This window comes from Poecile atricapillus, chromosome 3 (genome assembly GCF_030490865.1).
Source record: "Poecile atricapillus isolate bPoeAtr1 chromosome 3, bPoeAtr1.hap1, whole genome shotgun sequence".
NCBI lineage: Eukaryota > Metazoa > Chordata > Aves > Passeriformes > Paridae > Poecile > Poecile atricapillus.
The window spans coordinates 105,341,985-105,356,761 of NC_081251.1; the positions used below are offsets into that span (position 1 = coordinate 105,341,985).

The following is a 14,777-nucleotide window of genomic DNA, read 5'->3' on the forward strand; positions in this document are numbered from 1 at the left end:
GAGAAGAGGTGCAAGAGGGGAGTGACTGAACCAGGTGCTTTTCCCTGAAGCTGCAGGCCACTGGTGGTTTGTGGCAGCAGCTTGCAGTGGCTGATGTGAGCCACAGCCCTGCCTGGGATGGGGAAGGGAAGCTGGGCACCCCCAGCAGCACTGGCATGGGGTAGTTGCCTTCTGCCCAGAGTTGTGCTATCCTGCAAGAGGGCAGAAGGAAAATGGTGTGTGTCTCCTGGGCTGTGCTCCCTCAGGTAGGTGGATGCTCTGTAGCTTCCTGCTTCAGGGCTGGAGGTGGAGGGATGCCTGGAACAGCCTTCCTGGGTGGCACAGGGGTCTGTGCTCAAGCCCTTTCCCACCAATATCTGATGGCGTCTGATGTGGAGTTCCAGCGGCAACTGCGGTGGGGCTAGTGCAGAGAAAGCCAGGGAAGCACTTCAGGGTGTTTCCTGGGATGTAAAGTCACAGGGCAGCTGAGATGGTGGTGGCTGCATGCCAGGAACCTGTGTGGCAGAGGGCCCAGGCTGCCTCCCCTGCCCTGAGGGCTGGCATAGAGCCAGGGTCAAGTGCTCATCCTGCAGCACAAGGTTGCAGAGGTGCCTGGGCTCCTCAGCCTGCAGGAGAGGTGGCCAATGCAAACACAATGGAGCAGTCTGGAGTGGTGTGAGAGCAGTGAAAACCCCATGGCAAGAGAACAGAAGGCCCCACAATTGCAACAAGAGCTTGTTCTTCACACACTGGCAGCACCTCACCATAATAGGTGATGAGCATCGTTGACCTGGAGGGACACAGGGTGTGCTGTGACAGCACATCTGGCTGATGAGGAGCAGCCCCAGCCTGGGCTCGTCCTTTGTGGTCCTTGGCACCTGCAGGTTACCCAAGAGGACTAAGGTGAACGTCTACCCTGTGTTGTCCAGCAGCTCCAACTCCCTTCCTCTGTCAGCTGCCTCAGCCACAGGCAATCTCACAAGCTGTGAAATAAATGGTGGAGTTTTTTGGCCGTGCACTGAAGCACCGAGCTTGCTCTCCTTGCAGGGTGCCAGGCACTAGGAAACGCCTCTTGAGCACCCAGAGTCCCCACACTGGGTTATGTGGTGCTGAGCACAGAGGCTCCTCAATTCTGTCCATGAATGGCTGTCACTGGGAGGAATCACAATCTCTGGGGCATCAAAGAGAGACAACAGGCCCCAGAAAGGCTCAGCACCCCATGCCAGAGCTGCCTCTAGGCGAGCAAACCTTTACAGGGGAGAAGTCTTCTCTGGGAAGAAAAGAAGGGGCTCATCAGGGAGAGGGGTCACTGACACCCCACTTCTCTTTGGCTCAGGGGTGCTGTGGCTCTAACCTGCCTCTGCCAGGAACCTGCTGCAAGCCTGGGCGTGGGACACTGCTCACCACATTGGTCCAGGTGCCTCCAGTGTATTTTCTTGGCTTATCAGCTCCTTCTCCCAGCACCCAGCTCAGTCATCAGTGATGCTGGAGAGCATCTCCCGGTCTGGCAGACTAGACACAGGATGTTCTGCAGGGCTGGCAGGAGCTGGGCAGATGTGTGCCCCACAGGGAGATATCTGCTGCCTTTGTCACTGCCCCCTCCTGAGCGGCAGGTTTGCTTTAAAGACCCTGGCTTCCTTTTATTACTTCCCCTCTCAAATTTCAGCTGGCTGCAAGGGCTATTTTTAGCAGCCTGCCTTCTAAAAATAGCCCTGAGCTGTTTGGAATTGCGTCACAAGAGGTAACTCTCTCAGTGAGTGGCTTGGCCTCTGCACCCCAGGAGGGTACAAAAGGAGGCCAGGAGCAGCAGGGTCAGCAGGTTCAGCCACAGCCAGAGGCGAAGGAGGCAGCGGTTCCCTGCCAGCTTCAGGCCATCCCAGCCCCGGCAGCATGACCATCTTCTGCAGCCACTGCCACCGGCCACTGCAGGCAGAGATGAGCTGCCTGCCCACGAGGGCCAAGCAGGCGCCCAGTGCCTCCAGGCCGTTCAGGTGAGCTCCCTCCCGCCTCCTGCCCTCGCTCAGGGCTGGGATGGCCTCCCAGAACCCCGGGATTAGGTGTAGGGTCTGATGGACCTTGCAAGGTGCTGGCACCAGCCTGGGACAGCGGGACCGTCAGCTGGCGCATGGGGAGGAGGTGCAGGAATATGGAGGGGCAGAGGTATTTTAGGTGGTTTAGGAGGAAAGGCATATTGTACTGGGCTGGGGTGCACAGTTCGGCACTGGATGCAGTTTCCGCCCTGGTGAGGGTTGGTGGGGAGGTTGTCACATGGGCTCCCCACCAAAGCACAGGTCATTGTCCAACCTGGCACCCAGCAGGAGAGGCACCAGCCATACCAGCAGCGTGTGCCCCTGGGTAGGCTTGAGCCCCTCTGCCTGTGCCCGCAAGGTTTGCTCTCCTAGAGGCAGCAGCTGGCACGGGTGCTGAGTATCTCCACTCCATATCCCCCGAGCTCAGAATTTTTCCCGCAATTACAGGCAGGGAATGCCGTCCCTTTCCCTCCCTGGACATATGTCCCAGGTGGCTGGCTTTGCAGGTCAACCAAGAGCGCCTCCAAGGCTCGCCGAGACCAGATCAATGCGGAGCTGCAGGCACTGCGCTCCCTGCTGCCCATCTCTGCACAGGAGAAGGAGCGACTCTCCTACCTCCACACCATGGCCCTGGTGTGCCTCCGGCTGCGGGGGGCTCAGCTGTTCCCTCCAGGTACCGCAGCACTGCTGTACGCCACACCCGCTTGGCTCTCTATGGGGCACTGCCCCTGCCTCATCCAAGCTTCACCCTCACCCCCTGCAGGCTTGGCTCCTCCTGCGGGACCGGCCCTCGGCACAGAACTACTCTCCCTGCTCCCGGGGTTTCTGCTTGTGCTCTCAGCAGACAGCAAGCTGGTCTACATCTCAGAGAACGTGGCTCAGGTCCTGGGCCTCTCCGTGGTAAGGCCTGCTCACTGGGCATTTGCAGTCGCTGTCACCATACCCATCCTTGTGCCTTTATTGCATGCACAGCACGCTGCCCCAGCAGACGCTGGGCTGTGGTTCCAGCAGGCTGTGCACCCACGATGCCAGCCAGGGTCCACTGAGACAGACACAGTCTCTGAGGGCAGCCCCCTCTTTGTCAGGTGGAGCTGCTCGCCCAGGGGGACACGGTCTTTGACATCCTGGATGGGCGAGTGGGAGAGGATGTGCACAAGAAGCTCCTCCTTGCCCGGGAGGAGCCTGGCAGGGGTAAGGGAGGCCTCAGTTGGCATCACATGGATCTTGCTACCCTGCTCTGGCCCTTGGCTGTGATTAGAGAGCCAAGGCCAGCTCCTGACCCACTCTGAACACTGTATTTTCCTGCAGAAGTTACTTTTGTCAGCGAGATGCGCACGTCCAAGGCCTTCCGGCTGCAGCACGGGGGGAATCGGGTCGTGGCAGTGTGCGGGCGCTTTGTGGCTCTGTGCTGGCCACCCTCCCCTTCCACCACAGCCTTTCTGGCCCTCTGCACACCCGTTGTGCAGTCGCCCACAGATGGCGAAGCTGCTTCCCAGGACGACATATTCCAGAGCATGCATCTACTGGACATGACGTTTATTGATGTCACGGAGAGGTGAGGGGTGCCTGCTTGCACCACAGCCCCAGCTGTACGTCTCAGGCAGCAAGAATCATCTCCCTTCCCCAAGCCTATGCATGGGATGCAGGCTAGACACTGCATGAGCACTGAGACTCTCACAAACACCTCCCAAAGCTCTTCCCTCATTTACGACTTACTTCTGTACCTCTGTTGTTTCATTCTCCATCACGCAGCAGCTGCTCCTTGCTGACACGGTGCAGGCTCTGTGCAGCTCTCAGTCCCCACTCCCCTTTTCTTCCCCAGTGTCACCTACCACCTCGGCTACCACAGGGAGGAGCTGGTCGGTCAGTCGTGGTACAGCCTCCTGCACCCTGAGGATGCTGACCTGGCAGCTGCCCAGCACAGGGCCGTGGGTGAGTGTCAAGCCCCGGAGCGTGCGTGCTGTCTCCCTGCTTCCATGGTCTGGTTATGCCTGAAACGTGGCTACCCAGGACAGCAGCGAAAAAGCAAACTGAGCCCTCCCTGTTGTGACTCCCTGCTCCAAAAAAGATGAGGCAGGGAAGTGGTTACATACCCCATACACTGTGTACAAGTAGTTTTCAAGCTGGGTGCGGGCATCGTGCTTTGCCACGGTATACAGAAGAGGGACAAGCCCACTTGAGCCCCACCTCTTTGGGAGGGCAGGACTGCTACGGACCTGACTCTGCTCTGGGTGGCTTCTGTCCCGCTGGGGCCAGGCTAGTGACCGGCAGCAGAGCCCACCGGGGCAGCCTTCGGGCTATCCAGGCAGCCTGGGGCCGTGCCCTGTTGCCGGCTCACGCAGTCCCTTCCCCGCAGCGCTGGGGGCCGGGCCTGGGCCCGCAGCGGGGACCGCCGTGCTGCGAGTGCTGCGCAAGGACCGCGCCTGGAGCTGGCTGCGGGTGTGGGCGCGGCGGGACGGCGGCTGCATCACCTGCACCTGCCGCTGCCTCAGGTGAGCGGGGTCCCGGGCTGGGGCGGGGGCTGCATCACCTGCACCTGCCGCTCAGCCGGGACCCCCAGGCTGAGCCTTACCCCGTGTCCCCCGCAGGGAGGAGGAGGCGGCCCACTTGCGCTCCCGGCAGCTCCGCGCCGCCGCCCCGCCCGCGGGCCGGGACCTCGGGCGGCTGGCCGAGCAGCTCCGCGCCCTGGCCGACAGCCTCTCGCCGCCCGCCGCGCCCCGCGGCTGGCCCCGTCCCGAAGAAGCCGAGGACGATGCCTCTGTCTGCGCTGGGAGTTCTCTGCTGCACCCTCCCCAGTTCCTCCGGTTTCCTTTTGAACAGAAAATAGGATGCAACATTCCAAGTGCGCTCTCACAGGTGTCGAGTCTACAGAGATGCTGACATCCCTTGGTCTGCTGGCTGTACCTTTCCTAGTGCAGATGTGTGTCATCACATCTCCTCTCAGCCTGCTGCTCACTTCCCACAGCTGCAGCTGACCCAGTGGGAGGCAATGGCAAACCCTCGCTTCATACACTTAGTGCTCGTATCAGAAACTTTTGTCTGGGCTGCGCTAACTCCAGCATCAGGACGACTCAGTCTAGCAGCGCAGAGAGATCCAGATCTTGCACTTAAAACACTTATTGACGACTACTTAGCTGGATATCGCCAGGGCCTTTCTGTACGATTTTTTGCTTAAAAAAAAAAAAAAAAAAAATATATATATATATATATAAAGGAAAATGAAAATAAATAAACGCCGCTCTCCCACGTGACCGCCTGCGCGTGCCCCGTTTCCGGTTCCGCCGGTGGCGCGCGGGCGGTTCCGGGGGCGCGGGGCCGGGTCCCGGGGGCGATGGGGCCGCGCCGGGAGGGGCCCGGACGGGGACGGGGACGGGGACGAGGACGAGGACCAGCCGCCGCCGCCGCCACGGAGAGCGAGGAGGAAGCGGCCGCAGAGCAGCGGCTCGGGAGGCTGGAGCCGGCCGAGGAGGGCTCTGGTGGCAGCGACGACAGCGACGACGGCGGGAGCGTGGCGGGGGCTGGCGGGAAAGGTGAGGGGGCCCGGCGCGATCGAGGTGTCACGTTTGGTCCAGATGGCTCGGTGCCCCTCGTGTTCCAGGTCCCGCATCCCTCCCTCGCCTGCCCAGCCGAGCGGCTCAGGATCACCAGCAGGGTTTGCGCTGGAGCTGGGTCAGAGGTCCCTGAAACAAACACGTGGAGGGGCCTCTGCTCCCCAGTCGCCTTCCCAGTGCGTGCAATCCCAGAACCATAACATGGTTTGGGCTGGAAGGGACCTTAAAGATCCCGCAGTTCCAGCCGCCTGCCGTGGGCCGGAACACAGCTCCCACTAGGCCAGGAAGGTGTCACACATGTCGGGGAGAACTGCTCTGTGCCAGTTCAGATGTGCAGGAGCTCCAGAGGCCCTTTCAGGAGAATGGAAGAAACAGGCTTTCGTGGCTGTGAGCATAGTGTGGGGTGAGATTTGGGAGGAGAGGGTTCTCATCCACAGCAGCAGACACAGTCTGGTTTCCTTGAACGATCCAAGTGAGAATGAAAACCTTACGAAAAATACAGCAAAAGCTGTATTGTGAGCAAGTAGACATGGGTGTCAACGGCAGGGCACAACAGAGCATGTCACAGGTGTGAGGAGTCACTGGTTGCCTTGTGAAAGGGTCTCCAGAGTGTGTCTGTGTGGGGCTGTGGGGGAGGCACATCTCTAGAGGTGAGCTTTTGGCAGTGGGATTCAGGTGGGCGAGGCGCCCCACCATCTGTTGTAGGCATTTTGTTTTCCTCTGGTGAGGAAATGGTGAGCAAAGCTTAGAGAGAGGATCACCGACAGGCACTCTTTCCTTCCCACAGCTGGATAGGAATGGAAACAGCAGTTTTGCTTTTGCCATCTGTCAGGGCACTCTGTGATCTTGTTTCTGGAGCAGAAGGAGTTATATTAGAGTCCAGCACTGATTTTGTCTCAGCAGGGAACAACTGGGCAGATATCAGGTATTTCTTTAGGCCATCTGTTCTTGCATCCTGGATGCTCTGATGTGCTCTGCAGGTTGTATAGCTCCCTGCAGGTTCAGCTGAGGAAGGCATAAGGTGTCCATGTGTCACAGGAGTCTGTGGGAGGAGAGGAAACACGAGGAGGCTATGCTTGAGAGCAGGAAATGCCCCTGTTATCAGCAGGTAACAGTAGCTTATCAAGAGGTGCAAAAAGAAGGAAACAATTCACAAAAAAATGGATGAAGGGAAAAAATGGCAGGAGGGAAAATTAAATGCACTACAGAGACAGCAGAGAACAGGTAAGTTATATTCTAAGGGAAAAAAAGGAATGAAAAAATGGGGAAATTAAATCCTCAAGAAAGAATGCAAGGAACAAGGAAAATAAGCTAATCCTGCCTTTTTAACCAGAATCTTTTCACACACACAGTTGCCAAATCTGCTGCCCAGCAGTGAATGGCTGCTGGAACCATTCACTTCTGCCCCCAGACAGATGTCTTTTTTTATAGTGATGTCCAGTGATGTTTTTATCACTGTGAGTGGTTAATTCAATCTCCTACAAATAGGCAGTAGGATGTATTCAGTGAACTGATACTACTGTGTGGAAATAATTTTCCCTGTTGGGTTTCAGGTAGTCAGGTTTGGTCTCCTGTACCAGTATTGAAATACTTTATCTTATGGAAACTCTGCATGCCTTTGCTGCAACTGATTTATACCAAATCTCCTTTTGGTACCTTTGCTAAATGGTGCATCTTTTTATGTGGTGTTTTTGTCTCATTTTAATTGACATCTTGTGAGCCTTTGCTATTTAAATAGTACTGTTTTGGAATTGCAGCCAAATGGAATATGGGAGCACAAGTGATGGTGCCTTGTCTTACAAGTGCTGAGAGTACCTTCCACATCATTATTCCTTTCTTTTAATGCTTTCTTTGTCCTTTTGACTGTCCTTGTTCAGAATTCGGATAAGGGGGGTGTTTAGGGGAAGCAGTGCAATGAAATCATGCTGTATTCACATTTCCTTTGTCCCTTGTGCAGCAGACTGGATAGTCAGTGTTCCCATATCCCACCTCAGAGCACTAATGAGCGTCATCAGAGCAGAGTTCCTGAGCATTGAGAACAAGCAAAATGAAAACATTTATTGAGGCAGCTCTTGGCTGTGCCCATTATGTTTTCTGGATGATGAGAGTAGTTTCTGAAAGTCTTGGTTATTGCCAGGATGAAAGTGCTTGGGATGAGTCCATGCTCTGAGCCAGTGTGACTGACCTCATGTAGCTTCCTGCATTTGGCAAATCACACGCAAACTTTGCTCATGGGGCAGTGTTTTGTGTTTGTGTGGGAGTGAGTGGGCTACAAGAGCAGCTTGGGGGGCACCTGGCATCCAAAGTATCACATACAGGCTGTGATTGTCCCTGCTGGGCCACAGTTGGGGTGTTTTGTATTGCAAAGACTCAGAAAGGCCATGTGCCTGTCATTGCTCAGAGGTGCTGAGCAGGCAAACATCACCTAAGTCAGTTTTGCCAAGGCTTTCCCTTCCAGAAGGGACACAGTTCAAACCCCTTCTGGCCCTTACATGAGAGTGGAATGAGCATATCCAGGTGCTGACTGAAGAAATGCTTTCAGTTGTTGGTTCTGAACACTGAGAGGTACAAATCTAGAATAAAGAGTAGTATGACAATAGAGATGAAAATATTTTTGCATTCTGCTTATAAGAAGCATTAAAGGTTACTGACATCAAGGGATATTAAAGAAACATTAAAGTGGGAAAGTCAGGACTGAGAGGTGACCCTTCAGAATTCGCAGTGCCCACTGTAGTGCTCGTGCTGCTCTTTGTACTGGGTAAAAACTTTGTACTGGTCTTGTGTGTGCTGTTGAGTGGAGAGAGAAGCAAAGACACTGAGGAGAGGAGGAGGCTGCTCTATTCTAGTGGTAAAGACTGAAGCAATCAATGGGAGAGGAATTGAAGGCTGAGAGATGCAGTGGTTTCTTTCTGCCATGCAGTTGTACAGGGATGGCACCACTATGCTTGTGTCACTGTCTCAAGCTCCCTCTTGGTGGAGTTTGGGGGCAAGAAGTGCCTTGAGAAGCTGTTCAGTTCAGGTGTGTCCTGTGCTCTCTTCCAGATCAATCTGAGATGTCTTTTGAGGAACTCCTGCAGGTGCAGAGTGATGCAAGGATGAGAGTGAGCAAGAAGGTGCCTGGTGGGAAGAAAACTGCAAAGCCTACCAAAGCTACACTGAAGCAGCAACAAGGCAAAAAGGGGTAAAGAGGCTCTTTTGCAATCAGAAAAATGTGTGTGTGCTCTGCATTCCAGAAATTACACTGGGAGCTCCTCACAGCAGTGGTGTTGCCTTGGAGCTGACATAGATCTCTTTTAATGTACTGGACAATAATGCCTGTCACTTTAGTGTTTCATTTGGGAATGGTCTGGTGCTGTTTTCAGAGCTCTTAATAACCTGTCTTCTTCAAGTCCCCAGCAGCCAGCTGTCACTTGACAGTTAAATTGACACTCAATGCCTTTATATCCTCTATATTAAAGCACTTGTAACCCTTGGCACAGTGTGCCTCTCCAGCTCTATGATAGTGTCCACTGTGACCTGAAATAGTTGCCCTGCTGGTTCCTAAACCCCTTCCAGCTTATCAGTATCTTCTGCCTGGCTCTCAGTGGCTGGAGTTATAGTCACAGACAATTGTTCTGGAATTCCATTCATCCTTGTGCTGCTGTCTCATCTGTATTCTATCTGTGTTCATTTTCCTTTTTCCCCTCTCTACAGTACTCGCCATCACAGACCTTTTCCTGTATTCAACACAACAAAAGTTCTCCACAGGCCCTCACTTGTAAGAGCAATACCCTTACCCTTTATTTGCAGTATTTAGCTACTTTTCAGTCCTCAGAGTGGCATCCAAGTGATTTGAATGAGTTTCCCCTGTTACACTGGCACTCCCTAAATTATTTCTGAATTTCTGCTCAATGCACGAGCAGAGAACACAAAATACATTTCTCTTGCCATAAAGAGTTGATTAGGATAATGTTTCTGCTTTACTTTTTACCCAGGACTCTGGGGGATTTTGTGTAATGCAACATCTTCTCACAGTGTCTCTATTTCTGCCACACAGTTTGCATAATTCTGCTTTTGTTTAATTCCTCTAATCCTTTAAGTGATGTATTACTGTAAATCCCACATGCTTTTTCTCTCATGTTTTTGTTATGGAAGTGAGCTCCTTAAAGAAAGGGCTTCAGGAAAATCCTCTGGCACTGAGCTGGCTTCAGCAGTGACTCCAGAGCACTGTGCAGGGTGGTAGCCTCAGCAGATGTGAGAATACACTGAACGCTGCCCTAAGAGGGATTTGGAAAACTTGTGCCTATGGGGTGCCTATGCCCAGTGTCACTTGTGGCTGGGTGTGGGTGCTCTCAGCAGGTAGTTCACAGGTTTCTCATGTTTCTGACAACTTGCCTGATGTACTGACAAATGACAGGATGCAGCACCCAAGTAATATGGGGAGAGTAATACCCACTTTATCCTGGCCCCTTCATATGCCTGAAACATCAAGCTGTGAAGGCGTGTGTTGCAAGGAGAACTTCTTCCCTTAACTGTTGTTGTCACTGTGATTGATCCTCATGGTCCTGATTCATTGTGGAGTCTCTTTCAGGACATGTACCATATGCTGTGCAGCCCATTTTCCTGGGGCCTGATTTTTTCTTTACTGGTATAAACTGGGCTTCCTCACTGAGCCTGGCCACAGTGGAGTTGACCCCTCTCTGTGACTACAGAAATTCCCAGCTTGGATATTCACAAGTGGTGAGGGAGCTGTCAGATCTTACTGCTCAGCTACTTTCTATCATCTGTGAAAGGGCATGGAGAGCAGGAGAGATGCCTAAGGTCTGGAGGGAAGCCAGTGTCATTCCAGTCTTCAAAAAGGGCAAGAAGGGAGGACTTGGAAAACTATAGACCAGTCCTGGAAAGGTGGTAGAGCGCTTCTTTCTGGAGGCCACCTCTAAGCATGTGGAAGAGAAGAAGTTTCTTGGGAGAGGTCTGTATGGATTCACCAAGGGGAGATCATACCAATCTGGTAGCCTTCTGTGATGGCATGACTGGCTGGGTGGATGAGGGGAGAGCAGTGGATGTTGTGTACCCTGACTTCAGCAAGGCTTTTGACACTGACTCCCCTAACATCCTCTTAGGCAAGCTCAGGAAACGTGGATTAGATGAATGGACAGTGAAGTGGATTGGGAACTGGCTGAATGGCAGAGCTCAGAGGGTCATCATCAGTGGCACAGGGTCCAGTTGGAGCCCTGTCACTTGTGGTGTCCTTGGGGATCAGTACTGTGTCCATTATTGTTCAACTAATTCAATGACCTGGGTGAAGGGGTAGGGTGTCCCTCAGCAAGTTTGCTGACAGCATAAAGTTGGGAGGAGTAGCTCGAACACAGAGGGGTGTGCTGCCATTCCATGAGACCTGGACAGGCTGGGCAGCAAAGAACCTCCTGAAATTCAACAGGGTCCTGCACGTGGGGAGGAACAACCCCAGGCACCAGCACAGGCTGGGGGTGACCTGCTGGGCAGCAGCTCTGCAGAGAAGGACCTGGGGGTGCTGGTGGACACCGAGGTGTCCATGGGCCAGCAGTGCCCTGGGGGACAAGAAATCAATGGGATCCTGGGCTGCATTGGGAGCTGCATTGCCAGCAGGTCAGGGAGATGATCCTGCCCCTCTACTGAGCCCTGGTGAGGCCAGTCTGGAGTGCTGTGCCCAGCTCTGGGATCCTCAGGGCAAGAGAGACATGGAGCTCCTGGAGTGGGTGGGTCCAGTAGAGGGGAAAAAAAAATAAAAAAGATTTGGGGACTGGAGCATTTCTCCTATGACAACAGGTTGAAGGAGTTGGGACTGTTTAGCCTGGAGCAGAGACAACTGAGAGGAGACCTTATCACTGCAAATATGTTAAGGACAGGTGTCAAGAAGATGGGCCCAGGCTCTTTTCAGTGGCACCCAGGACAAGGGGCAATACTGAAACACAGGGAGTTTCACCTGAATATGAGGAAAAACTACTACTTCACTTTACTGTGAAAGGTAACTGAGCACTGGAACAGGCTGCTCAGTGAGGTGTGGAGTCTCCTTCTCTGGAGATATTTAGAACCCACCTGGATGCAATCTTGTGCAATCTGCTCTAGGTAACTCTGCTTTAGGAAAGGTTCCTTCCACCCCCAGCCATTCTGTGACTCCATGAGAGGAATAATCAGTGCAGCACATTTATTGATGCAGGTGGTGGGTTTTCACTTGATACAGTGGAGCTGTTCCAGGTTCTATGTAGGGTTGTTTTAACCACATATTGATACATTTGGTTGTTGCAGCCTTCTGTGGCTTTTAACTGAGTCACCTCTGCTTTCTATAGGTATCATGATGAGGATTCAGCTGGGAGAGTCTGTTGTCCAATAATGTTCTTCTGAGGGTCCAAATGACCTCCCAACATATTAGCTTGGGCCTCTTTCTGACGTCTGCTCCTCTTAAATGCATTTTTCTTGTTTTCAGGCCATTGGAGATGTCTGCCAAGAAGCCTGTACCTTTCCTGAGACAAGTTGTCCCTGTTAGGAAGAAGGTGAGTGCTGCCCCTCCCCAGTTCATGACTTCCCTTAGCTCTGCTGACAGGGCATGCACATGGAAATGGGGCTACTGCAGATGGCACAGGCTACATCTAGAGGACAGGGCTGGACCACTGGGGAGTGCAGACAGTGACTGTTTCCCTGGAGAGAACAAGAGGTGGGTTGGAGCAGCTGCAGGTTGAGAGTTTGTGACCCAGGCATTTCTAGAAGGTGCAATGACTGCCACCAATGACAGTTCCACTGCAAACCATGATCATTGTTCAGTACTAATCCCAGAAGTTCAGATGTCCATCTACTTTCCAGTCTGAATGTAACTTTTGACTTATCATTGCTGGATCATTGGAATATGGTAATTTCCACAGTTAGAGACCTCTTTTTGTCCCTCCCTTTTTGCATGATCTGACCCAGTTAATCTCTGTGAAAATCTAGATAGGTTTGAGTTCCCAAGTCCATCACCTTGACAACACATATTCAGCCAGCTCTTGGTCTGGGAGTTGCAGGTGTTTGACAGCAGCACTCCTGCTGCTATTCCTGGGTGGCAGACTGGCATATGGAGATGTCTGTTGCGTGGTAAACTCAATGCAGGCATGACTTTGGGGATGCCACCTTGACCGTCGTACTCCATCTTTGCCAACTGCAGATACTTCAGTGGTGCGAACATAACAGTTCTGGGGAAAAAAATTGTCTGAGCCATGAAGGGAGAGTAGGCAGGCTGTTAATGGGATAACACTGGCTACAGCTCTTGCCTTTGCCTTCCCTGCTGACAGGTCCAGAGAGACCCTCGATTTGATGACCTGTCTGGAGAGTATAAGCCTGAAATATTTATGAAGACATACAGCTTCCTGGACAGCATCAAGAAGCAGGAAAAGGAGGTGATGCTCTGTGCCTGTCCTTGCCTGGAAGAACCTTGATTGGCAGGGGCTACTTCTTCAAAGGCTTTTCACAGTGGAGGTGACAGGTAGGCAGTCATGCAGCTTTCTGCTCTCTTCTTCAGATGGTTGAGAAGCAGCTGAAGAAATGCCGGAACATGGAAGAGAAGGAGAAACTTCAGCGGCTCCTGAACCGTATGGTGAGTTCAGTGCAGCATCTCCTCTGTGAGGCACTGGGAGAGAGGAGGTGTGGTCTGCCTCGATGCTGACACAGACCATCCTTTTTTTACAGACACAGCAGGAAAAGGCACAGAAAAAACAGCAGAAGTTGAGAGAGAGGGAGCTGTCTTTGAAAAGACAACAGAGGGAACTGGCTAAGCAGGGAAAGAGACCCTTCTTCCTAAAGAAATGTAAGTACTTGGTGTGAACATGCTGCAGGAGGATCGAGAGGGCGTACTGCTGGCAGGAATTCAGGCACTTCCACAGAGCTGTGGGGGGATTCTTCTAGTGCTGGTTCTCAAGGGACAAGATAAGCCTGGACCAGGGAGGGAGAGGTGAGGAAGGGCTGCTCTGTAGAGGTGTTTTGGGCTTCAGTTTAAACTTCATATCCCTCTCCTCTGCAGCTGAGAAGCGGAAATTGGAACTAGCTGAGAAGTATGCAGAGCTGAAGAGGAGTGGGAAGCTGGAGAGCTTCCTGAACAAGAAGAGGAAGAGGAATGCCATCAAAGACAAGCGCCATCTGCCCTCACAGAAGAACTTGTGACTGTTGGACAGTCATGCTGTTGTCTGGCACTGGCTCGTTCTGCCTTGGCAAGGCTTGGAGGATGGCTATCCCTCTTCCCAGGATCTGCCCTTCCACTGTAGAGTGATGCTGTAAGGCAGCAGAGCAGGGGCTGAACTGAAGGAAATAATGGGTTTTTTTTAGCTGAAGTGTGTTCTTGTGGTTTAGATCATGCCTGGGTGGTGACAAGTGTGTCGTGCAGATGCTGATGGTGATGACAGCTGTCTTTGCCCTTGCACCTGCTCATTTCTAACTCTAGCAAGGAAAGCGTGAGCCCTGCCCTGCACTGCTGGCTCTACTCCAGGTTCTTTCAGACTTCCACTGAGGCAGAAAAGGATGTGGGACAATGCCTGCTCAGAGCAGCAACCCTGACTTCAGGTTGCCCAGGGCTGCTTTGCTGGGATCTGGTAATGTCTAAGGACAGATGCCTTCACCTCTCTTGGCCTCTGCTCTAATGCTTCAGGTTCTCAAGATGGAACTTTTTGTTTCTCATCCAGGAAACTTGCCTGGTTTTAGTCTATGATCATTGTCTTGTTCTCACTGAAGTGCCTGGCTCTGTCTTCTCAGCAGCTCTGTCACAGGTGTGAGGGGGGGTGGGAAAGGGGTGCTGTAAGATCTCCCCAAAGTCTTTTCTTCCTAAGGGTGAATGAATCCTGTTTCCTCAGCCTTTCCTACAGTGCTCCAGCCTCTGACAGCTTCCACATACTCAGCTGGAGTCAGCCCAGACAACCAACAGCTAAGTTTTGGTGGCCCAGCATGGATCAGTATCTGGATGTAGTCTCACAAGAGATGAGTGAAGGTGAGAGGATCACTCCACTCCACGTGGGCTGCTCCTGGTGATGCAGATCTAGGTGTGGCTGGCCTTCCTCATACACGGGTCATGCTGTGACTGCTCAGGTATTGCTGCTTGGGATCTCTCCTTCAGAGCAGCTTGGTTTCTCAGTGTCATCTCCAGAGTTATCAGTGCTCCTAGGAAACTGATCCTGTATGAAATAAAGTACCTGTTTTCCTTTATTCCCACTATGAGTGCTCTTATAGTCAAAAGTGACCT

At 52.8% G+C, this 14,777-nt stretch overlaps 2 protein-coding genes across 4 annotated transcripts; both read left to right on the plus strand.

Moving 5' to 3' along the window:
• Nucleotides 1-112: 112 nt before the first annotated feature.
• Nucleotides 113-5,194, plus strand: NPAS4 (neuronal PAS domain protein 4). Of its 3 annotated transcripts, none has more exons than XM_058836867.1 (8): nucleotides 113-1,970; nucleotides 2,516-2,682; nucleotides 2,773-2,909; nucleotides 3,095-3,200; nucleotides 3,318-3,564; nucleotides 3,832-3,941; nucleotides 4,366-4,501; nucleotides 4,598-5,194. In XM_058836867.1, the coding sequence occupies exons 1-8, from the start codon at nucleotides 1,870-1,872 to the stop codon at nucleotides 4,887-4,889; spliced, it is 1,296 nt and encodes a 431-aa protein (XP_058692850.1). In that variant the 5' UTR covers nucleotides 113-1,869; the 3' UTR covers nucleotides 4,890-5,194. The 3 variants fall into 3 exon arrangements, with proteins under 3 accessions (XP_058692850.1, XP_058692851.1, XP_058692849.1); XM_058836868.1 differs by having other exon boundaries at nucleotides 113-245; nucleotides 2,457-2,682; XM_058836866.1 differs by having other exon boundaries at nucleotides 113-245.
• Nucleotides 5,195-5,289: 95 nt separating this feature from the next.
• On the plus strand, nucleotides 5,290-14,740 carry RRP36 (ribosomal RNA processing 36). The gene is made up of 7 exons (XM_058836874.1): nucleotides 5,290-5,539; nucleotides 8,603-8,741; nucleotides 12,006-12,072; nucleotides 12,844-12,948; nucleotides 13,071-13,145; nucleotides 13,238-13,355; nucleotides 13,569-14,740. Exons 1-7 carry the CDS (start codon nucleotides 5,341-5,343, stop codon nucleotides 13,706-13,708), a joined length of 843 nt encoding a protein of 280 aa, XP_058692857.1. The 5' UTR covers nucleotides 5,290-5,340; the 3' UTR covers nucleotides 13,709-14,740.
• The last annotated feature ends 37 nt before the right edge of the window (nucleotides 14,741-14,777 follow it).